Source organism: Chlorocebus sabaeus, chromosome 1 (genome assembly GCF_047675955.1).
Source record: "Chlorocebus sabaeus isolate Y175 chromosome 1, mChlSab1.0.hap1, whole genome shotgun sequence".
Taxonomy (NCBI): Eukaryota; Metazoa; Chordata; class Mammalia; order Primates; family Cercopithecidae; genus Chlorocebus; species Chlorocebus sabaeus.
The window spans coordinates 114,022,230-114,047,140 of NC_132904.1; the positions used below are offsets into that span (position 1 = coordinate 114,022,230).

The window sequence follows — 24,911 nt, forward strand, 5'->3', positions numbered from 1 at the left end:
CATCCCTTGGAAACCTTTGTGGGCTCTGGTGGGCCAGGCCCCTTCTGGATCAGTGGATGTGCTGAAAAATACTCTGGGAAGGCTTTGGAGCAGCACCTGCCATGGTAGTATCCTCTCAGGGCCCTGGAAATGCAGACAAAACCATTCCCGAGGCCACACTCCCACTGCAGCATCCCAGCTGGCTCGCTAGGAGGGGCCGCTCAGCTCTCCTGAAGTGCTCACTCCTCAAGCATCACTCCAGACTCTTGACACGCCCTTCCCTCAGTGACCGCAGTGCCTGTCCTCCCTCTGCCCTGCCAGAACCAACCCACATACCTGAAGCTGCCCTAGGAGAGGTGGAATGAGAAGCTGGTGCTATTTCTTTCATCTCTCTGAAGCCACAACCACCTCCCAGGCTAGGTGTTGACAAACCAGGAGGGTGAAAGAACATTCCGCCTCATTTCATACCCCCATGCCATCAGCCACTGCCTCACCACCTGCTGATGGCAGCCCTAGGCACCCAGTTCCCTGCATTCTAGGGGTACACCCACCAGGAAGCTAATGCAGGCCCTGGATTTCTATAGCTAGTTTGCCCCTCCCTTCACCCTCTTCTTCCTGCAGCATGAGAGGCGCAACCCACATCCCAAGTTTGGTCTACTTTACGGTGTCTTGGCCCATTGCTACTCACCCTACTCCAATATCCCCAGTGCCACTTTCTGTCCTTGGATAGGGGTGGTGGGAGCTCTGGGGCTGCCTTGCCAGATGGTGAAGCCAGTGCTGAGCACTGGAGGCACATATGAGAGGCAACAAAATCTAGGAGACAGAAGCATTACCAACACCAGTCCTTCTCCCAGCTCCGGCCCCACCCCCTTCCATGCAAGGAGGAAGCCACTGCCTGGCTGCTACTGAGGTTGAGATCAAGATGCTACTCACAGAGGGCACAGCTTTTGGCCTGGCTAGGTGAGCATGCAAATCCATATGCAGATTATATGCAAATCTGGGGCGTGCCCTTGGGTTCCTGGCGCCCTGCCATCGCTGCTGCCTGTAGCTCACACCCTATTCATGCACCTGGGTACCCGCTAGAATCGACTGGGCTGGGAGCTGAGAAAGCGCTTCAGGAACTAGGGGATCTTTTCTTGACTACTTCAGAGGTCCCCCAGAAAACAACTCCTCCAAGATCATGGAGGAAGGAAGAACCTCCCAGCCTGGAACTCATATCCCTGCAGAAAAGCTCTCTGAGCATCTGCCCTCCCCTCTCTTCATCTACAATTAAATCATCCTTCACCAGCCAGAGCAGGGTACCAAGTAAATGGCAAGGATGGAATTCTAAGACACAGAGAAGGTCAGCAAGGCTTGAGCTCTGCACCTCTCTGTCATAGGCCAACAGCCCATGGGGTGCTCTGGGCAGAGCTTGGCCCTGTGTTTGGGGGCTCCCAGCCAGCCTGTTGGGGGCCTGCTTCTCTAGCAAGCTCTCCCTGGGCCAAAGCCCTGCCTGCTTGCCCACCTCCTTTCTGATCCTCATCCTAAGAAAACTAAGCCTCTCTGGCCAGTCCCCTGGGATCTGTTCAACTTAAGCGCTGCCTTTGGGTCCACTGCTTACTTGCTTTTTGTTTCTAATTGAGCTCCCCATTCCACTGCAGAAATATATTAAAGGCAGCTGGCTTTGATGCCCAGAAAAAAGAAGCATCGGAAAGGCTTGTCGGGCATCATGGCACTGCCAATCTCCCTCATGCTATTCTAGCAACCAGGGTCTGTCTGCCACTCACCCCCTCCCCAGTATTCACGGACCCTTCGCCTGTCTCCCCTAAGTTGTGTTTGCCATTTCAAGATTTTAAAAACACATTTCCCCATCGCCCCCCCTCCCTTTTTTTAATTAGACACTGAACAGAATGTTGGAGATTTTCTTAATGGCCTGACGAAGGCTTTTAATTTGGTCTTCTCAAGAGAGAAGAACCATGAGTCCCCATCAGAGAAGTTGGGGTGGGAAATGAAAAAATCAATGCAATTCATTATTTTGGCTTTTAGAAAACAGGAATTTTAGTGCCGGGGAAGCTTGTTCTTTTACACAGTAAAAATGCAAATGCAGGCAACACAGATGCTGGCACGCTGGATGGAACAACGGAGAGCGCCTCGCCGGGGTTCATCCGGCTGCCTAAACCTGGATTTGTTTTGGCAATAATAAGGCAGTTATTGGAGACTTGATAACCGATGATTAAAACCCCTTCCCAGTTTAGTTCTAGGGAATCGGTCTGAGCTCAGGCATCATTAAAAAAAAAGGTATTTTGAGAGGAATGGAAATAACAGAAGCTTAAAACACATTCAATAACTGCTTAATTCCATCCAGAGGATGCTCCATCTCATCCTGTTTTCTTCTCTCTCTCCCTGCCTCCTCCCGCTCCTCACAGATGGACGTACAAATTATTGCAAGAGGATATTGTTTTCTGTAACAGGCTCGAACATTCACATTTACATTTTCCTTGGTGCCGCGGGGGTGACTGGCAACGGGAGAGAAAATACACCAAACCCCATCTTTCTTGCTGTCTCCGCATCACATCTTCCCCGAGCCGCCTCTGCCACCCCCTACCACGCCACCCCAAGCAGAACAGGCCCCGGGGACCAGCCTGGCACCTAAGACCCAATTAAGGCACCAAGGAAAAGAAAGGCCTGTCTGGCGAGGTGCCCTGGCGCCCAACAGACGCTGGAGCCTCTAAATCGCAGGGGCACCAAGCTCTGCAGACCCAAAGGCCACTGAGGGGCCGCCACAACTGGCACCTCCTGCCCGCTTACAGGTCCAAGGCCACTGGCAACTTCCCTCTCGAGTTGGACAAGATTTTGCCCCTTGGCTGTCCTGTTGCCTTCTGGGCCTTTCTGCACCCCCACCCCCATCTGCTCCCGCCCTATCAAATAGCTCGGCTTCATTTATTAATGCCAGGCTCCTGGAAGGGGGAGGGGAGCGTCCTTCCGGTATTCGCTGAGGGGCCTCCTGCAGTCCCGGGGAATGGGCTGTCCTGGAATATGTCTCCAGAGAGTGTTGTGGAGGCATGGGGGAGTTGGGGACAAAGCCGGGCTAGAGTGTGGCAGCGGCTTGGGCCTGTGCTTTCTCGCCTGACAAATTGGGAAAGGGGATGGGGGTTGGAGAGAGAGCTATCGAGAGAGAAAGCCGCTCCTCACCTTATGTATTTTTAATATTAATGTAATTAAAGCTGCGAGCCGAGCCAGCCTGCGGGGGCGGAGGGAGGCAGGAAGAACCTGGGGAGAGGGAGACTGGGGTTCGGAGGTGGGGCTTGAACAGGAGGCAGGCTTCTTGCTCTGCTAAGGTAGGATGAAGGAGTGTGATGCGGGGGGCAAGGGGTTAAACAGCAGAGACCAGCCTTGGTGTGTAACCCGGGGGACCCCACTGGGCCTGAAAAACTCAACTACTTTGTCCACGATTTTGGATGCCACCCTTCCTTGTCCCGCAATCCGATCGCCCAGTAAATGCCATGCCAGCAGTATCTTGGCCTTGAGTCTAGCTTTGACCCGGCGGTATGTACAAATAAGGGTTATCCTCCCTCCCCCAGCCCACGGTGTATCGCAGTGGGCTCCGGCAGGCTGCAGACTCCAGACCCCTGGAGCACCAGCGGGGCAGGGCTGGACCCCTCCCCGGGTGCCAACCCTCCACTGGAGTGCCCTTCCTCATTGCCTGGGGGTCAAGAGTTGCCGCCCGACCAGGGCAATAGCCGGGGCAAAGGAAGAGAGAAGCCGCCCCGGGGAGCGAAGGAGAAAAGTTAGAGGGCTGAACAGGTGATGCTGAGCTTGTTGGAGCGTGTGTGCTCCACCGCGCAAGGGCGCGGAGTTCGGCCGCCTCATCTCCCGCCATCTGCGCGCCCCGGGGCACATCCTCTGAGAAGCCTGGAAGCCCGACTACTTGCGCCTGCCTGGTCCCGACTCAGTGCACAGGTGACTTCAGTCGGAAATGTCTGCCCTCTTCCAACCTCCGGGTCCCGGCTACCTCGCGGATCAGGTACGCTGCGCCCCAGCCACAGGTCTGGACATGCCGGCCACCTGGACCCACCCCCAGCAACCCTCTCTCTCCAGGAAGAAGGACACGCCCCCCAGCCTGAAGACTTGTCCCCAGGTCCAACTGGCCAGGCGCGGAAGCGGAGAATCTCGCACCTTGGGGTGCGCTGCCCGAGGTGGCCATGGTGGGGCTAGCGCCGGGGCAGAGGGGTGAGGTGGGGCCGGAGGAGGGTGACCTCTGGGTTTGGAGAACAAACTTGCTATCCGAGGGACCTCCAGCTCTCCGGACTCTCACTATCCACACCCTGCCTCCAGCCAATGCGCGGATAAGCGCCATGCGGTGCGCCAACATTCGCGCCAGGGCTGGGGTCCGCGGCAGGAGAGGGGCGCACGCACATAGCGGAGACATCAACCGCCGAGTCCGAGGCCCGAATAAGCGAGGATTCCTAGGTCAAGAGTCACGGCCTGAGGACCCCTCGACTCGGAGGGCACTCCGGGGTCCCAGCGCCACCAAACCGCAGGAAGCGGGCAAGGGGCTGGGGGAGGGGTCCAGGGCAGAACTGCCGCCCGGCGGGGAGCCGAGAGATGAGGGGCTCCTTCGCCACCACCCTACGGGCGCGCCCCAAAACGGCAGACGCGGGTGACTGGCGGAGCGGTCGGCAGCTGACTCTCACTCGGCCCCTGTCAGGGTGCCTGCCCCGCCCCGCTGCGCCCCACCCGAGGCCTTGCACCCCGTCGGTTCCCCCAGGCACCTGGAGCCCGTCAGGCACCCCGCCTCGCCGCCAGCCGCGCCACCCTGGCCCCGCCGCCTCCGCCGCCCAGCCGCCCGCGCAGGTCTCACCTTTGTGTAAAGAGTCCAGGAGCAGGAGGAAAGTTACCAGCCACATGCCATAAAGAGGCCCTATTCTCCGGGGAGGTGGTCCTGTGGCCGGCCGTGCGGCAGCGCCTCTCCCCCGCTCAGCGCGCTCCCAGCCGCCCGCACTCCGCGCCCCGCTCTCTCTGCTCCTCAGCCCAGCGCTCGGCTGCGGCGGCGGCTCCTCCCTCCTCGGCTCCCCGGCTCCTGTCATCCGCGGGGCTGGGCTAGGCGGCCGCTCTCCCCGCCCCCCCGCGGCACCCCGGGTGGTGAGCGCCGCGCGAGCCCGGAGCCCAGACGGACCCCAGCCCCACAAGCCCAGGAACAGGGGCAGCGGCCCGGGCCAGAAGGCCCCGACCCGGCTCCGCTGTCTGAGAGGCGAGGGGTCCCTGTCACCCACCGGCTTGGAGCCTGTGGTAGCACACACGCATGTGTCATCCATGTGCCAAGAGCCTGCCATGCCTCGGCCAAGGACGCCCGGTTTCTACTGGCCTAAGTCACCTGGGACACGAGCTTGCTGCCTCTTTCGGACTCAGCTTACCCCCCGGGAGGAGCATGGGTGCTCTGGGTAGAATCCCAGGCTTTTCAGTGCTGTCTGGTGCTACTCCCCACCCCAAAGTTCGTAGCTGCCTTTTCAACCCCTCATGACTTCCGCAAGCCTGCCCTCCGGAGAGCCCCAGATGAGTCCAGCCACCCCCTAGCACTATGTTCGAATTTTCCTCAGCACTTGGCACATTGTGACTATTTAAACGATTATTTGCAGTGAGCAGTTTAATGTCTACTCTACCTGTGTATCTTCCTTCTTCATCTTCACCTACCCACCCCTATAGCTTTCTTGCCTGGCAGAAATCAGCTTATTCCTTACACTCATCTTTATGAATTTGGCATAGAATAGGACTGGAGTGAGGGCGTCTTCTCAGTGACCAAATGAATGTTGAGAACCTGCTGTGTCAGGCACTGGCTCAGGCACTGGGGACTCAAGCATGGCTGAGCCAGGTGTGCTGTAAAAGGTCAATATGGTTGGAAAGCCCTCCTTTTGTCTTAATTCGAAAATAAGAGGGTACGTAGAACCCAGAGAAGGAATCTAGGTACCCCTGGGAATGGCCTATGAGCCAGGACTGGAGCTCCCTTTGCAGGGTCATGGAAGCTGCTTTGAGTATGCCCTGACAATTTGGCTGCACCTGGGCACACTCCAAGGTGTGGAGTGCGAAGTTTGGAGGGAAAGAAGGGGGCCGCTGGCTAGCTGCATTTGCCAGAGGAAGAAAATTTACTTCTTCGAAATGTGTGGCCTAAGTTCACACAGGAGAATTGGAACTCCTCACTCCCAGGTTTTACCAAAATATCCCTAGAAATTTTAACTAAATTTTGAAAAGTGTGTGTTTTTTATATGTTAAAATACACATAACATAAAATTTACCATTTAACCTTTTGAAGTGTACTATTCTGTGGCATCAAATACATTCACGATGTGCAACCATCACCACTTACCATTTCCAAAACTTTTTCATCATCCCAAACAGAATCCTGCACCCATTAAATAATAACTGCCCCTTCTCCTCCCCTCCCCCAGCTCCTGGCAACCACCATTCTACTTTCTGTCTCTATGAAGTTACTTATTCTAGGTACCTCATAAGTGAAATCATAAAGTATGTATCCTTTTGTGCCTGGCTTATTTCATTCAGCATAATGTTTTCAAGGTTCATCCTTTAAACGGGTGAGAAAAACCGGGCTTAGCTTGTTCAAGGCCACCGAGTTTGTATCAGAAGCAAGACTAGAACCCAGGCCTCCCGACTCCAGAGCAGAGCTTGCTCTATAAGCTGCTGCATCCCTTGGTGGCTCAGCTCCTTCATGCGAAATCACCACCCTGAAACAATTTGCAGGATGTGTCTTGTCATCTGGAAACACAGGCATAGAACAGAGATGGGGGGACAGACTGCAGGAGGTGTTCGAGATGACCCAGACCAATCTTTTGCTTTATAGATAAGGAAACTGAGGCCCAGAGTGGGGAAGCCATGAGCCTGTCTGAGGTTACGCAGGGAGTGACAGAGCCCTCACGTTTCCAGTCTTCTGTCTTAGCTTCCATCTCCCACCGCCGCCAGGCTGCTGGCTCATTCTTCTACCACGCCGCTTCCCTTCTAAAGGGAACGGTCATTGAGAGGAATCCAGTTATTTAAAACTAAGCCTATTGACCCAGAGCACCTGGTCAGACTATGCCTAAAATAAACCGCTAAGGCAGACAGGATGAAAGGGGCTGCTGTCTGCTGAGAGGGGATCTGAGTGGGCCTGGGGGTATCAGCACAGCTGCTCCGTGCCCCACACACTGGAAGTAGAGAAGGACCCTCCTCTTTGCATCCACTCCAAGTACCTCTACAACCTGAGTGTAGGAGGTTTTATGCTAGTTACACGCAGTGGGCTTTAAAGAACCACAACATGTGCATTACCTGAAGGGCGAGGTCATTCATTGTGCCGGTGACTACAGTCTGGCTGTCCCTGGGAGGTGACATATATGTGGAAATAAAGGGGTGGTCAGGTGGGGAGAGCAGACCTGGGGACCCCTCTGGCAAAAGGAAGCTTTTTAATGTCATGGTTAAGAGCCTGGCTTTGGAAACAGCTAGAGATGAGTTCTCAGCCCAGCTCTACCAATTGCCAGCTGTGTGCCTGGGAAATGTATGCGTGCCAAGCTGCAGTTTCCTTACCAGTGGAATGGGGACATCCCCAGCATCTGCCTTGGAAAGTCATAGCGAGGATTAACTAAGACAAGCCCCATGGCTGGCACATCGTGAGCACAGGTAACTATCATGAATGGGAATGGCTTTGCTCACAAGGACCTTGACCTGTGGGAGCTGGGAGGAGGGAACTGTGGGATGTTGGGATGATATCGTGCATTCCATGCTGTGACAAGGCCAGAGCCAAGGAGCTGGAAATCCAGGCAAGAGGCTGCAGAAACACGGAAGGTGCACGTTGAGGCTGGAAGGGCCTGGAGAAATGTCTAACAAAAGAAGGACCTGAAAAATAGGCAGGTCAGGCCTTATGCTTTTTGTGTTTCCCATTGATTTTGTTCTTCCTTAGTATCTAGGGAAATATCTTTGAAAATGACAGGTTGGCTCAGATATATCCAGAAGTCTCCTCTTCGACAGGAGTTATATTAGGGGTGGGCGATCCAGCAGGCCAGGAAATCCCAAGGGAAAAATGAAACTGTGGGGAAGAGAGTCAGGCGGCGTGTTCTACGCCCACCCACCTTAAACCTTGACAGCCCCCTCTTCAGCTGACATTTTGGAGGGGCTATATTTTATTTTGATAGAATGGACAGTTCCCAAAATTATGTGGAAACCTTCACACTCACACACAAATATATTCACACCAGAGTGAGAACAAACACAGTTGCCCAGGCAAACATTCATGTGTACAGGTAAACATAAACACTTAATGACAGGCACACCTGTGCTTAAATGTGATTTGAACACGATCCAGAAATTCTGCATTGGCACCTATGCATATGCTCCATGTTTTTTAAGCCTCAAATTTGTGGGATTCTTTTCTAGTAGGAACACACTATCCATTTAAAAACAGTGATTCGTTTTAATATTTTCTTGCATCAGAATGCTGGGTGATGATCTGTCTATATGTTGGCTTTTGTGCTTTTGTTTTTGTTTTTTTAACCAAAGCCAGTTGAAGCAGCTACATGAAGTCACTGGGAGGTGAGCCCTCTCCAATTCAGGTTAATCATGGATATTTAGGGGGTATTATTTTGCCATGTTATATTAAGACTAGAGCCATCATGAGAAACAGCAGATGTTTTTATTGTTTAACTCAAACAATAAGCTTATATATTTTGGATACTTTTCTTCAAAAACAAAGGCATATAATTATTTTAACAAAGGCTTCATATGCCCTCTGGAATTCTTTGACAACTTGAGTATAAATAGGGTGTTCATAAAAGGAATCAATACTGAACCAGGTCAGTGTGAAAAACTTAACTTTTGGTATTATATAGCTAATTCAAGATTGACCTTCTTAGTACTTCCTTATCAGTTGGGGGAGGAAAAAACAAGGATCTCCCTGCTTCTCTCCCTGCAATTTATAATTGATTTTAATATTATAGAAAAGGTCCTCATCTACAAATCAGAAATCCTAGGTTCTTGTGTCATCTCTGTCTCCATAGCCAGCTGTGTGATCTGTGACAAGTCACCTTTGCCTTTCTGGACCTCAGTTTCTTCACCAGTGAGGTGAAAGAGTTGGGCTAGAATGATCACCAAGATCTCTTCCTAAGACCAAACACAAGGTAAATGCAAACAAATATGCACATTCCCCCCTCCCACCCCACATAGGTGTATAAGGTGTACCCACAAATGTGTGCAGGCAGAGAAACAGAAGCTTTTATGCACAGATATTCAGAAACTAATAGGCATAAAAACATTACACAAAATAAACAGCGTTGGCTTCAAATATATCCACATACATCTAAAATTCCATCTTCTTGAGATGGGATGAATCATTACAATTCATAGAGTATGATGCCTATATTTAAAAAAATAGTGTGTGTCATTAAACTACCCAGGTTCTCCTTAAACCAAAATTCTGTCTGCTGGGCTCAGAAGATGTCTAGGTGTGCTTGCCACTTACTCTGTCATCATTCTGAATGATAATATTATGGCTCTAAGCTCACTGGAGCAAAGGGTCGAAAGCCCTGGGGCTCCGACAGTACCGATGCCGTCTCTGAGGTCCCATTGCCCTTGTTCAGGCTACTGTCTCAGCAGTGACTCCAGGATGGTTGGTCAGGGGCTGTGGAAGCCCCCAGCAAGGCAGGAGTCCCCTGGAAAACTGTGTCTCTCTCCCGCTGTTCTTTCTTAGCTCACAACTCTGAAATCGGTTGAGAAGCCAACCCAGAGAGGGTTCATGAAGTCCGGATTCGATGGAGCTGAAGCTCATTGTCACATTTCTCTCTGGAGAGTGGCGGTGTGGAAGGTATGAAAACTGAGAGAGATAGGGAAAAAAAGAAAGTGCAATGAGTGGAGCTAAATTTGCTGGCTTCCCAAGTCTTCTGGCATTTCTTCTGGCCCATGGGTCACTCACAAATGTGCTTATCAAATTTTATGAAAGTGTCTTCTACACTGGAAAACCTTCACCCTTCTCAAGTACCCAGTGCCCCCTTTTTCACCTGTTTAAGGCTTCCCATTCAGTAGGGCCTGGTCAGGTACCCCCAGTTATCCCTGACCAGGCCTCCTCTGGGCTCCCACTGCCTCAGACATCTACTTGGCCCATGGATCTCATCCCTTTGTCTAGAATTGTGGCTATTTATGCACGTGTCTGACTTGTCTCCTCTTCTAGACACTGGGCTCTGACCCTTTCGATTTGTACATGCAGGCCCTAGCCTGGTGCCTCCTGGCTCTAGGGGAACACTCAGTAAATGTTGATTTAATGACCAGATGGGCTCATTCTTACAAAGTGGCAGATATCTGATTACAGCCTCACATGCCATGCCTTCCAGAGAAATGTCCTTTAGCTGGGATCAAAGCCTTAAGCTTGAAAGTTTTTGTTTTGTTTTGTTTTTTTGTTTTTGTTTTTGAGATGGAGTTTTGCTCTTGTTGCCCAGGCTGGAGTGCAATGGCACGATCTTGGCTCACTGCAACCTCTGCCTCCCAGGTTCAAGCAATTCTCCTGCCTCAGCCTTCCCAAGTAGCTGGGATTATAGGCATCTGCCCCCGAGCCTGGCTAATTTTGTATTTTTAGTAGAGATAGGGTTTCTCCATGTGGGTCAGGCTGGTCTCGAACTCCCGACCTCAGGTGATCCACCCACCTCGGCCTCCCAAAGTGCTGGGATTACAGGCGTGAGCCACCGCGACCAGCCGAAAGTTCTCGTATTAGAGTTTCTGGTCTCTAAGAGTGAGCATTTGGCAGGACATTAGACCCCGCAGGAGTGCTGACCCCTAAAACCAAAGAAGTCTCAACAGTTCCTGCTCAGCCTGCATCACTGTGGTCTTCACAGTTGTCATCTTGACCCTGTAGGCAGCGCTTTTAGGTTCCAGAGGCTTTATGTTTCCGTCCATTTCAGATTCTCACCAAAAAGGATCTGGATACATACGCCAGAATTGTTTTGATCATTGTATAGATGAAGAGAGTGAATATCAGAGGAGCCCCAGAAGCAGATTTGGGATGCTTATACCATGACACTTACACAGCTCAAGCTTCAGGTTCCTTTTGGGCCCTAGTAATGTGTTCACATGGTCAGATATGAAAGCATTTGTAGAAAGTTTAACTACAGTCAATCACGGCTGCTATCCTTCTCTGCTCTGGCTTCTCGGTGGGTCTGGTGAACATTTTGAGGGGATCTGACTCTGGCTTGGGATTGGTGGGATGTGTTTATATGGCTGACAGGCCATGCATGTACTTCCAGGGTAGGGAAAGGCTTGCAGGAACTCTCCTATCACCGACTGGGCCAACTCACCGTGCTTTGTGACATGAAGTTGCAGAGCCAGAAGTTGTATCACAGTATAACTGTGGCCTCAGGTGCCTGCACCAGAGGTGTGTGTGTAGTGTAGGAAAGACAAAGTTTGAAATGCATGGAGCCAGAAGCCAGCCTGTGTAAAGCTGTGAGCAGAAGTAATGTAAAAAAATTTTTTTTAAATTTAGAAAGCATTTTTGAGGTGTGTCAGTTAATACAAATATTATGCTATCTGTCTGGATTTCATGATGGCATTTATCAGTTTTCTCAAGATTTGTAACTTGTTGCAATTTCTTTTTATCGTTCTAAATTAATAATCACATTTGATTATTAATATGTTAATAATCATATTTTACCTAATTTTGTATTCATAATTGTGTATTGTTTTCCTTAGAGAGGTCTAAGCTTCCAGCCCTCAATGATCTAAGCTTCCAGCCCTGCAAAACCTGAATCCATCCCAGGAGCTTTCCTTGGGTCACACGGTAGCCGGGGACTAGGTTCTTTGGATTCTAGCCAGGGCTCCCCCCTTGCCTCAGAGGTCTTGAGTCTGTATGTCAATCATGTATTTGTAAGTGCTGTTCACACAGAAGCCCCCTTGCAGAGGTTTTCCTCTCCAGAGAAGAGAAAGTCAAGGCCCAGGCCCATGGTGGTGACCTTGACTTAGATGATGAAAGTTCTCTTCCTAGAAAGTCTGGCCACTTCACCATGGGCTGGACTTGCCAGTCCATGCGCTGGAGGATCTCAGGACGGGAGACACCTTGGTGCTGTCTTAATGCCTTCCATGGTCTCTCTGCAGGGCAGCATCGCACCTGTCGCTGTGACTGGCCACCAGCGTTGTGGACTGAGACCCTCCTCAAAGTCCAGGAGTTGCTACAAAACGCTAGCAAGCCCTCCAGCCACTCTGAGCAGGAGAAATGTGCTGCCCAGAAATTCCACCTGCTGGAGGCCAAAGCCACGGCTCCTGGGGTGCCCCAGTGGTGAGCGGGCTGCAGTTTGGGACAGGGAGGCTGAACAAAGATGTTGTCTGGAGACCATGGGGAATGTTGGCTCCTCTGTCACAGAATCTGAGAGGGGGCAGTGCCTTAGAGCTCACCTCACCTGGCCCCATCTCACACCCACTGGCTTTCTACACTGACCCAACAGGTGTCAACTCAGTCTCTCAAATGCTGCCAGGGACAAGGGGCTTGCTCCCCACACAGACATTTATTTAATTTCATTGCCCACAGTCATGCACACATGCTTTTCTTTATCAAGCCCAAATCTGCCTTAGCTCTCTGCAGTTCAAAGGATGTGCCCAATCTCAACCAAATGACAGCTATTCAAATATTCGAGAACTGCTACCGCAGGCCCCCACACCTTCCTTTTGCCAGGCTGCATATCTTTTTTCTTTTCTGACTAAATTTATAGACCTTTCCCTGTTCTTGTTTCCTTCTTTGCTTATATTCAACTTTAGCAATATCTCATCTGGGCATGGTGGCTCACGCCTGTAACCCCAGCGCTTTGAGAGGCTGAGGTAGGAGGGTCAGTTGAGCCCAGGAATTCAAGACCAGCCTGGACAATATAGAGAGACCCATCTCTACAAAAAAATTTAAAAATAGCCAGGCATGGTGGCGCATGCCTGTAGTTCTAGCTACTAAGGAGGCTGAGGTGGGAGGATCGCCTGAGGTTGGAAAGCTGAGAATGTTAGTGAGCTGTGATTGCACCACTGTACTCCAGACTGGGTGACAGACTCTGTCTCATAAAATTAAAAAAAAATCTCTCTTAAAACTGAATAGACTCGTGCATCCAGATGAGATCTGAGCAGCTCCAGTCCAGCAACATCACCCCCTCAATAGGTAGCTGATCTTCTCTTACTGTTGTCCAGTGTTTTGTTGGCTTTCCTGGGCTGACATGCCAATCACTCTGGACCACTATCTCATGAACTTCTACTGAACTGGCCTCCTCGGCCTGTAATCCTGATGTGGATGATTTGAGAGAAAACGTGATCCCATTCATCATTTGGTGAAAGTTGGGAAATGAGGTGTTGCCTGGGTCGAATGGCACGCACTTACACAATGGGGGCTCAGAATGTCATCTAAGGTCCTGGCCCAGCCCCAGTGAGGGTGGCAGAGCTCAGCTAAGAATGCAGCAATAAGGTTCCTATTTCAGGCCACAATGACATTGAAAACTAGCATCTTTACCAAACTTGACCTTATTTTTAATAAACCCAGCTGAAAACAAAGAAAAGATCTAATATAGCATTTCACAAGTGTTTCGCGAGAAGGTAACAGGTGAGGTGCAGAAAATGATCTATGCTCAAATAGGTTTGGAAAAGACTGGAATAAGCAAAGGTAAATAGGTTTTTGTGGGAGTTGTTTTTGTTTTTGTTTTTTACTGCAGGCTTTAACACACTGGTGGGCATCGTCAATCTCCAAGTGGTACAGTGTGAGGTTTTTGGGGATCTATTTCCCGCTTCTCCCGGTTAAAAACTCTGTTCTTTCACCGTTTCCGGTCCACACTTGGCCTGGAGGAAGTACATTTTATTGGTTTACTCATTGTTTTGGCAAGTCTGTGCCCAGTCGCCGTGCAAGGAGTTCCCTGATCCCTGGAAAGTCTAGCACGGAGTCCCTGCCCTCAGGGAGCTTGCATTCCAGTGGAGAAGAAGATGTTTAAAGAGCAACATAGGGAAGCCTACATGCTCAGAGTTGGCAGGTCAGAGTGTGAAGGGACCTGGGGAGCATCTCCTGCAAATTTCTTGTTCTTCCCAGGAGGAAACAGTGGCCGGCAGGTGAAGGGCATCCCAGTTCACATGGCAGAGTCAGGACTTAGGTCCAGGGCTCCTGACTGCCTGGTCTGTGCTCAGCTTTGTGGTGTTTACCTCCCTCCCAGGCCCTGTTGCCCTCAGTCTCTCGCCCACCTTGTTCATCACTCCATCCTCAGCACCCAAGGCAGGTCTTTGATGACTGTCTGTTGAATGAAGCTATGATGACGTGGCTGAGTTCGATGATCTTTACAGTCTCACCTACAGCAGGGGTTCGATGAGTCTGTGAAGAGAGCTGCTTAAGCTCAGAGAAAGGAGTGGTCAACAAAAACCAAGGGAGGATGTGAGTTGAGCTCGAACAATAGGAAAGATGTGCAGAGAGGCAGGGAAAAGGCCTCCCTGCGGGGTCTCAGGAAAGCTTGACTCTACGGTGTGTGTCTACCCATCTGAGACACCCACACACCCGGCACACAGCAGTTCAGAGTTGTGTCCTCAAAGACTCATCGGTCCAAACTCTAAGCTGAACTGGCTGGCCAGTTGTTTGTCTGCACCAGCCAAAGTAGCTTCTTCTTTTGGCAAATTATAACCAGAGCCCTGGATTCCTACTAATGACAGTGATTATAATTGAGTGCTTGCTGTGGGCCCAGCACTATGCTAATTCCTCCAGATGCATAATCTCAAAACAACCCTATAAGACTGGTATGATTATGATCAGCCCCATTTTACAGACAACGAAACTGAGACATAGAGAAATTAACTAAGTTCTCCAATTCACGCAGAGTCAGATGCTCAAGGCAGTCTAATTCTATGTATTCACATTGATGGTGGTAGTAGTGTTTCTGCTGTTACATTTTTTTAAAGTTTGAACATGGAAAATTGCAAGTATATACAAAAGTGGGGAGAATTGTAAAACGAATCACTATGCACTCATTTCCCAGATGCTACAATAGTTGACTCATGGCCAGCTTTTTGTTTCATCCATGCTCCCCTCCCATCATCATGAATTTTTCTGAAGCAAATTTCATGTTACATAATTTCATCCATTGATCATTTTGTGTGCACCTCTCAAGGATGAGGCCAAGTCCTCATTCTCAATCACAATACTTTTTGCCTCCTGACTGAGAAGTTCCTTGGCCAGGGGCACCCGCTTCCCCCAAGCCACACGCCAGATTTCAGGCTAGCCACTGCCCCACACAGTGGGCACAGAGGCAACAGGCTCAGGGGATAGCCTGTCCCCAGCTCCTCACCACGCAGCCTGAGCAAATGGCATCTCTCTGCCTCCTCAGAGTGAATTTTTATGGCTGAAGCCCCTGCCATCAGTCTAGTTGCTCTGCAGATGGGGAACTGGATGTGGTGGCTGCCTGGTGGGGTTGTTGACATAAGGATGAGTCTTTCTTGACCAGGTCTGTCCTAGGCTCCAACCCTGGCCTTGCCTCTAATCTTAGTGCCTACTTCAGAATGATTCGTGGGGTGGGAGGTCTCCTCTGCCTGGGAGGGGATGACTCCCCACTCCGTCTGGCCTAAGAGCAAGAAGTCGGGATGAGATGGAGCCAAGAACCTGGAGTCAGAGATTCACTGCACTTCTCATGAGCTGGGAGGACCAAGTCTCACCTTTTTGATCTGTGGAAGTGGGAACAGAACACCGACCCTGCAGCATGGCTGTGAATGTCTAAGGAGATGGGCAAGTTTTCTCCGCCGAGTTGTTTAGCTAGAGGAGGACACAGTACCTGCCATGGCCAGCAGGTGTCGCCCAAAGACGGAGTACGAGAAACTGTTGGGCAGGATGGGGGCTCCTCCATGGAGATTATCTTTCAATATTAAATACAGCTGGAATTGGAAGAAGTGGAAGAAAATTCAGCCCGAAGGGTTTCTCCCTGGAAAACTCAGTCTGGTTCTGGCTTTCATTGGAGTTAAAAAAAAAAGTGGAGCTTTGCAGTTTTCTTTTCCTTTTTTTTTTTGGATTGCTCCCTCTGTCACCCAGGCTAGAGTGCAAAAGTGTGGTCTCAGCTCACTGCGACCTCTGCCTCCCGGGTTCAAATGATTCTCCCGTCTCAGCCTCCTGAGTAGCTGGGACTCCAGGTGCATGCCACCACACCCAGCTAATTTTTGCATTTTTAGTAGAGATGGGGTTTCACTCTGCTGGCCAGGCTGGTCCTGAACTCCTGTCTTCGTGATTTGCCCGCCTAGGCCGCCCAAAGTGGTGGGATTACAGGTGTGAGCCACCACGCCCAGCCTGCAGTTTTCAAAGTATGCTCACATGAAGATCCCACAGCAAGACAGGCATCAATATCCCCATGTTACAGATGAGGAAATTGAGGCTTCAGATAGCAAGTGACTTGCTGATAATTATGCAGGCACTAAATGACAGAGCCACTAAGTGACAAAATATAGATTAGAAGGCCTTCGGACTCTATATTCTGGGCAATCTGCCGACACGTTCCTATGGGTCAAACCCTTAGGAGGAGTCCTGAGACCGTGGCTGGGCAGTCCCTGCCCCTCTCAAAAAGTTAATAGGTGCATGCCCGAAGCCCCTGGCATGGGACATGCTATCCGCTGACAGCATTTACCATCTCTGGGTCTCAGTGGCTCCGAAACCACACAGCTACACATGCACACAGACACAGGTGAGGAGGAGAGAGAGATCCCAGGCTACAGAATCTTGGATCTATATTTTCTATTTCCCAGCATTTGGATGTAAGAAGCTTAGCATAGGTCTGGGGGCTGGCATTTGGGAAATCCTGGACTAGAAGATAAACTAGAAGGTTTATGTTCTGTAGTTTCATAAACACTATCCACTTAAGCTTGTCAAAAACACTAATAAAGTGTCTGGCATATACTTATAGTCAACAAAAATTTGCTGAATAATAAATGGCTGAAAAACACGCAAACACCCAGCCCAGCAGAAGCCTTGGTGAACATTGCTTCGTTCCTCACCCATTTTACATGTTCATAGCACTTTGTGGCGTACATATCTTGTTTACACACATGATCTCATTCAGTCTCTTTAATGAGTTGGATATCACAAACCCCATCTCACAGATGAGAAAACCGAGGCTCCGGGACACTAAAGGACTTCCCTAGGGCTGCCCAGCTGGTCAGTGACCAAGCCAAGCTCACACCCACGCCTGTCTATCCTGCTCCAGCAGCTCCGCCACTGCCCCGCCCCTGCTTCATATCATTTCCACTTCGAAGTTTGAGAGGAGGAAAAATCCTTCCAGAGAGAACGAATCTTCCACATCTGTTGGGGATGCCTCAGATTCAGGAGAGGCGACCTCGGAAGCTTGCCCTGAGACCCCGGGCTCAGGAGAAGTCTTGGGACAGGTCTTGGGAGGCCAGCTGCTGCGTCTGCACTCCTGGAAAGTGCAGTGTGGGAAGGGTGGGAGCTGTGGGAAGGCGGGGGAAGGGCGTGGCTCTGAGGGCTGGAGAGGACATCCCGCCTCCTTGGCCCACTGCTGGATGTGTCTCTGCGGTCCTCCGCGGAAGGAAGCCCCAGGCCTCCATACAGGGAACCTGGTGTCTGCCTCCCCCTAGTGCCACAGGACGGGATGGTGGCGTGGCAGGCTGCTGTGCAGTGCAACATAGACAGCGGCCAAATTCTCCACTACACAGGTCCTGCCCTTCACCCCAGTCATGTCTCGCAGTGAAGCGGGAGGCTGGGCTCACTCCCTGCCCCAGCCTGTGTCCTTGCCAGCCTCTAAGAACTACTGGAGGAGACGAATGGTGTCCTCCAAAACAGACCTCTGATTCTCAGCTGAGGAGGCCGAATCGCTGCGCAGGGCTCCAGATGCCAGGTCCACCCACGCACCCTCCTGGGTTGTTCTGCTCCTCCCCAGTTCCAGCACAACTAGCAATGCACACTCTCTCTCACACACATTCACACACACACATTCATATACAGATAGTCACACACATTCACACACACGTTCAAATATACACCCACACTTATATTCACATGCACACTTACACATTCACACATTCACACACTCATTCACATTCACACACACGTCACACACACACGCACATTCACATACACACATTCACACACATTCACTCACACATTCACACACACATTCACACACTCATGCACACACATTCACATACACACATACACTCACACACATTCACACACGCAATTGCACAAACAAATAACACATTCATGCACACTCATATACACATGCACACACTCATGGACGCACAATCTCACACTCATCCACACACAATCACACACATTCACACACACATTCACATACACATACACACATATTCACATACACACACATTCATACACACATTCATATACACACACATTCACACACACATTCACATATACATATTCACACACACATTCACACACACACATTTACATTCACACACGTTCACATACACTCACACACATTCACATACACATATTCACACACATATTCACATATACACCCACAGTTACATTCACATACACACACATTCACACATTCTCACACACATTCACTCACTCACATTCACACATGCACATTCACATACACACATACACACACACGCAATTGCACACTCACACAATCACACAAGTAACACACATTCACACACTCATATACACGTGCACACACTCATCCACACACAATCACACACACTAACACACACACATATACATTCACACTTCATATTTCCCAGTATTTGGATGTAAGACGTTTAGCTCGCATACACACACATTCACACTCACAGAACTCACACTCACCCACAATCTCACACTCACGTACACACACACACACAAAGGAGAAATCTATAATCAAGAAACTTTTTTCACAAACTATCCCTGCTTTGGGTATGGTAGTCATAGACCACCCTCCGCGGACTTTGAACTGGGGACTCCACACTGAGCTGGCAGAAGGCCCAGGAGGCGGGGCGACCCTAAGGCTGGGCCAGCCAAGTCTACGCTGTGGCCCACGTGGTGTCCGGGACAGCGTCGGGCTGGGGCCCATGGCTGCGCCAGCCTCTCCCTAAACCTGGCCAGTCTGAGGGCAGACTCAGGGGCCTTTGTCCTCCCTGCACAATTTGTCCTGAGAAGCAAGCATGGGACAGAGCTTTCTCAAACGCGGAAGCATTGAAGGAAGGGGCAGTGATACCTGGCCAGGCACAGGAAAAGCCGCAGTGTCGCCTTAACGCTAAAAAGAGCCTCAGAGGTAATCAACCTCACGCAAAGAATGTCCACAGGCTAAAGATGGTTTCTCCATTTAGGGAAACTGAGTCTCCAGGGGAGCTTGCACATGCATAGTTCATTATTGGCTAAGCCAGGGCTCAAACCCAGGTCTGCTGATTCCAAAGCCTGTGACCTTAACTGTGAGGCCAAGGAAGAAGGGATCATGCACACCTCAGACCACCCCAGCTGCCTACCCCGGCCCAACAACTTCCTTGCTCCTGGGGGCATGGAGCAGGGGCAGGGGCGGCCCACCTGGTGGGTAATCAATCACTCCTTCATTCCTCTAGGCAACCAGTCATGTGTGCACTCAATAAACATGTATGGAGGGTGCACTAGGTGCCCAAAGGGGGGCGAGGTACTGGGATCGGTGGGTGAACTTTCAGATGCAATCCCTGCCCTCATGTAGCTTATAAGCAGTGGGGCCTCAGATGTGAAGGCAAGCTCAGAATTCACGGGATTCAGGGTCCCCTGGCAGGTGCCCAGGGTGCTAGAGAGAGCAGGTCAGGAACACTCTCGGAACAGCAGAGGCCCAGTTAGCCCGTCTCACTCCTGCCCCCTGGGGCGGGTGTCTGCGGCCTCCAGGCTACTCCTGGATGATTTTATTAGCTATGTTGGGAGCATATGGTCCTTAGACATAAGGCCTGAAGTAGCATTTACTGCAGAGCAGAGGACACCGGGCTCCTGTGTGGGCTGGGTTTGGCACGCACTTGGTTACTGATTGATGGGCCATTCAGGAAACAGAGACCACAAGAGAATTCAGCGTGCTCCTGGCTCGGGGCCAAGCCAGCCTCATCTCCTTTGCTTTGTCAAGTGTGTCTTTTTGTCTGCCTTCATCACTTGCTGGGCGCCTCTGTGTTCACTGCCAGGAGGACGCCAAGCATGTATTTGCAGGGACTGTGGGGGTGTACCCAGCTTTTCTCTTAAGAACAGCTATCCAAGGGGCGGGAGGGAACAACAGGGTCAGCCACAGCTCTCCCCTTACCCCTTCCCCTGAAAAGTTACAGCTCCTTGACATGTGAGCTGAAGCTTGGGACTTTTGTCTTGTGTCTGTTTTTTCCAAAGCCAAGTCCAGAGACAGACCAGGGCCTTCCCAAGGTCACACAGCAGGCCAAGAGCAGAGCTGGCAGTGAAGCCAATTTTCCATCTTCCACAGTGTGGTCTGTGCAGAGCTGCAGGCAGGGCTTCCGGGGCCACACATTACTTCCCCAGCTCAGGACGTTCCCCTCTTCTCCCCTCTCTGCTGCCCTGCTCACCGGGGGAATTCCTCTCAGTGACACCAAAGAAGCCCTTTGGGGAAGTGACAGTGAGCATTTCTTGAAAAGGGAACCAAGTTTAGACATCTAGAGACAGTAGCAACCATGGTGACTGGAGGCCTCCCAGGGCTGAGGAACTTTGGGGTGTCACTCAGGGTGACAGCAGGTAGCCCAGCAAGCCCATAGGAGCGGGACAGGCCAGGCTGGGCCTCCACTGTTTCAGGAGTGTTCCTGACCTGGTCTCACCTGCACCCTGTGAAGGGAAGCTCAGAATTCAGGGAGATTCGGGGTCCCCTGGCAGGTGCCCTGCCCTGGTCCCCTGCCCTGCCAGGGGACCCCGAACCTCCCTGAATTCTGAGCTTCCCTTCACATCTGAGGCCCCATGCCTACAAACTGAAAATCAAATCTGCCAAAACAGGGCTTGGGGAGCTGCCTCTCCTGAACACAGCTCATCCCAGTCCATTCTAGACATGAGGTCCATCCAGCCTGGGGGAGACCCCTCCCTCGGTCTCCCAATGCCACCTTCTTTGCCCCTCCAGTGTCAGGTTGAAGCTCTGGGAATGAAGGTTCGAAGTTTTAACCTGGATTTCTTCCCAAGTCCTCAATCACTCAATGGCAAACTATGAAGGGTCTGCAGTCTGTGAGTCTCCTCCTGCAGCCAGACCTGGGAGCGGCCACTGAGTCTGAGCCCCGGGTTTCTTCCAAGGCTAGGACACTCGGGCACCTCTGTGGCTCTCCCAGCGCAGCAGCCCTGGGCTCAGCACTGCCCTCCCCATGTCCCGGAAGGAGGCTGCTATGGCCCTGGCTCCGAGGCCCAGGCCCAATCCATCTTCCCAGCCAGTGACTCGCTCTGACAACAGGGCGGAGCTGCCGTGGCATTGCCTCTGATCTCCGCTGGCCAGGCATTTGTCAGGCAGCCTGCGAGGAATGAAGAACGGGCGCTTGGTGAGGCACAGATTACCTGCCCCAGAGGCCCTTGCTGAATTGCAGTTCAGAGCTCAGCTGCCTGGGGCCACGGATCCACAGGGAGGCAACTAACCTTCCCCGCAGCAGCCCCTGCCGTGCTGAGCCGAGGGAGGGCTGAAGCCGGGAGAGCCTGGGAGGAGACTCTACACCACCCCCTGCCCTGCGCCTTTCTTCACACAACACCCTCACTCCCTCCACTCCCAGCCCTGTCTGTCTAGGCAGCCCACTTCCTTCACTAGAGGCAGCACCAGTGGAGATGCTCAGTTCTTTGGAGCACCCCTTCCTTGCTCCCTGTACAAGAGAGAGTTCAGAATTGCTGGGGTGGGGTGGAGATTTCCCCTGATGTCCCAAAGCATTTAGAAAAACTGGAGGCCTGTGCCAGGGGCACCCTCACCCTGGACAGGAGATCAGCCTGTAGGAGCTAGAGATTGGCCTATCTGAGGCTCTACGTCCTCTGGTGGGGACGTCCAGGCCACCCCGCCAGGGAGGGCCCGCCAGAACGCAGCAGAAGCCCCCCTGCCCCCATGCCCACAGGGCTCTTTCTCCGGAGCTGTGCAGAGGCTGGGTGGGTTTGGGCGGTGGACGCTTTAGCAAGGGATAGGGGTGGGACTGGCTGCTGGCTCACAGGCTAATTCTCCTGGCCCTCCCTGAGCTTCCTGCCCAGCTCTTCCTGTTCATGGGTACTGTGAGGAAGGCCAGGACTCAGCGGACTTAGCAGAGACCCTGCAACCCCATTGCCCAAGGCCAGCACCTCTGGGCCTGGGGGCTCTGGAACTGCTCTCCCAGGGGCTGGCGGGGCAGAGCTACCTGTCCTCTCCCCGGATGGTGAAACAAGTCCAGTTTCCCTTGGGCCCTCACCTGCTCCACCTGCCTGCGTTCCCTTCACCCTCGCCTGGCCATGCTCACCTACTAAGCCGTGACTGTCACCTTTTGCTCCACTCTGAGTTCACCTGGGGAGGCAGAACCACCACCAATGTCCCATCAGTTGAATCAGATTCACTGCAGCTGGGGTGAGAAGAGCTACTCAGGCAAAGCCTCTTTCCCCTCCCACCCCACAAACGTCCCTGCTTGACTTCTCTGCCCCTCCCCATGTCCTACTGTCGTTGATTTACTCAGACTACAGGGTTAGAGGCGTCGCCGTTCCCCAGGCTTTGGGGAAGATACGTAGATCACATGGGGTCTCTGCCTCTGGGAAGGAATGAGCACTTAAGACTCCACAGCCAAGAATTACCCCAGAGTGGGGCAAGTGTTGTACCTAGGGGGGTGAACAAGCGGAATGAGAAGAGCTGAGGGCTTACCTAGGAAATCAGGGCACCAGACGGACCATTCAGGAGCCAGGGGCCCCTCCTCCCGGCAAAGGCGCTTGGAAAGGTTGAGTTGAAAACACGCAATTGGAGGGGATTCGGCGCAAGCCACATGCTCCCTCTGGTGGTCAGAAAGGGAATTGCGCCCTCAGACGGAGGCTGTCGTGGTTGGAGTTGTGTGATTAAGAGTAATTCACCCAGTCATTTCCCAGGCTTAGTACATCTTTGTGACTCAGTGCAGGTCTGAATTGTGGAAAATCCCAAAGTGAAGCGAAAGTTCAGTAACTGCCAGCCCATGTGACCTTTCTGGAGAGGGAAGGGAAATGTTCACAAGAGTCCTGGCTAGGAAGCAAGTCCCAGGCCTCTGAATGCCACCTGGGGCCATGGGGCTCATTAAGCCTCGGCCTGCAGAGGCCACCCCCGAAGCCTCATATTCAACCGGGCTGGGGGAATCTGGGTACGTGGTAGTTTGAAAAGCCCCTCAGGTTCAGACCTGATAAAGTCTCACATTTCATAAGGAGGGAGGACTTGAGGCAGGGTCAGCGAAGGGAAGTGACTCATCCAGAGCAGGTGAAATTTCCCTTTGAGGGTGGCAGGCTGGATTGTCCTCTGTATGGAACATTCTAGAACATTCTAGAAACTTGACTCTTCTCCAGTGCTCTTATGGGGGCCACAGGTCTGGAATACCCCTCTTCCTCTGTGCCTTGCTGCTGCGTCCAAGAGGCTTTGGGAGCCCCCCTCCTCCTGAAAGTCCCCCTGGCTGGACCTGCCCCATTCGTGTTCATTTCTCTCAACCTCAAGGGAGAGCTCAAGTGTGTGCCTCTATCTCCTGCGTAGAAAAACTGCATTCCGTTTAAGGGTTTGGCCGACACCAATGAGTCCACATTTGGACTGGGGTATCACAAGGACTTGGTGCTGAATTGTAAGTCACCAGGCCTTCCTCTGTGTGGCTCCTGGTCTCCTCTGGAGTTTCTCCCCCAAACCCCAGGCCTTCTCTGTTTCCCCTTCACTCTCCAAACCCCCAGGCAGTCAGTGGGGAGTCCACCTCCCTGCCCCACCAACTACTCCCCGTCCTTTGGATGTTCGTGTGGTGGGAAGAGCTCTGGAAGGGGAGCCAGAGACCTGAATTTTACCTCTGGCTCTGACTCAGGCTGGCCATGTCACTCTGGAGAAGCCACGGCCTCTCTTGGAGCCTCAGTTTCCCCTTCTGTAAATTGAAGATGGTGTGTTTTGCTCTCTAAGGACCCTTCCCTGCTCAAGCCTTCTGTGTTTTTAGGAGAGTTGGTAGTTATCAGGGACTGGGGGAAGTGGATTAAGACAAACAGCTTAATTCCCAGGTGGAGCGGGATCCATCCTGCCTCTGGTCCCCAAACATGCCCTGTTCATTTCCTGCTCCAGTAGCTTGGTTCTCCTGCCAGTTCTCCCCTCCCCTCCCTCAAAAGCTTGCAGGCCCAGATGAGGAAGCCAGACGCTAGGTGGTGCCAGAATCCCACAATCCCTCCAGCCTTAGAGGCCTCTGAGTGAAGGGAGGGAGAGGAAAGGTGGGCTCCTTCCTGAGTGCAGAAGCTCCCAGAGGCCTCCCTCCATGACCTCAGCCTTGGACTCATAGCAAAGGGGACATGGGCATTAGGAGTTGGGCACTGGTGGGCAGAGCGACCTGGCAGCATCTCAGGCTGAGGCTGCCCTAGGTGGGTCCCTGCCTGCATGGACGGGGACTAGAGCAAGTGTGTCGATGGTCTCACTCTCACCATCTGTTCCCTGGCCCCAGGCCCTGGAATTAACCAAGCCTCCAAATAGGTGGCCCCAAGAGTGGAAAGAGGTGGCCTGAACTCAGTACCAAGAGGGGGCTGGGAAGAGGGCTGGCTCCTTCAGAACATGTGCGGAGGCCCAGCACCAGGCCCCTCGGACCCACCCACCCTGGCCCAGGGGTGTACATGTGGAAGATGGCAGAGCACAGGAATGTGACCACACACAGGCTCATCTTGGTAGCCTGGGGCCTCTCCGCAGCAACTCCTAGGCAGGGTTGCTTCCAGGATCCCAGCAGCAGCGCCTGGCGCCTGGGGCAGAGGCCTAATAGGTATCCAACAGGGCCGTGGCTTTGACGCCCTGGGCCTTTCAGACATCCCAGGTGCATAAAAGTCAGGCGGAGGCCTCTGTCCCCAGGGCTCCTGCCAGTTCAGGGGG

General features: G+C 52.1%; 1 protein-coding gene and 1 long non-coding RNA gene across 2 annotated transcripts in view; both read right to left on the reverse strand.

Moving 5' to 3' along the window:
- The window catches only part of DSCAML1 (DS cell adhesion molecule like 1), a 365,263-nt gene extending 359,940 nt beyond the window's left edge, over window positions 1-5,323 (reverse strand). The window contains exon 1 of the mRNA XM_008021021.3: window positions 4,820-5,323. Within this exon, the coding sequence (XP_008019212.3) occupies window positions 4,820-5,291 (472 nt within the window). The 5' untranslated portion in view covers window positions 5,292-5,323. The remainder of the gene's footprint in view (window positions 1-4,819) is intronic.
- A 3,257-nt stretch (window positions 5,324-8,580) lies between these two features.
- Window positions 8,581-23,116, reverse strand: LOC103248563 (uncharacterized). Its single transcript, XR_503363.3, has 3 exons — window positions 22,722-23,116; window positions 14,170-14,296; window positions 8,581-9,805 (listed from the first exon to the last, which is right to left on the reverse strand). It is a non-coding gene; the product is annotated as an uncharacterized lncRNA (long non-coding RNA).
- Window positions 23,117-24,911: the final 1,795 nt, after the last annotated feature.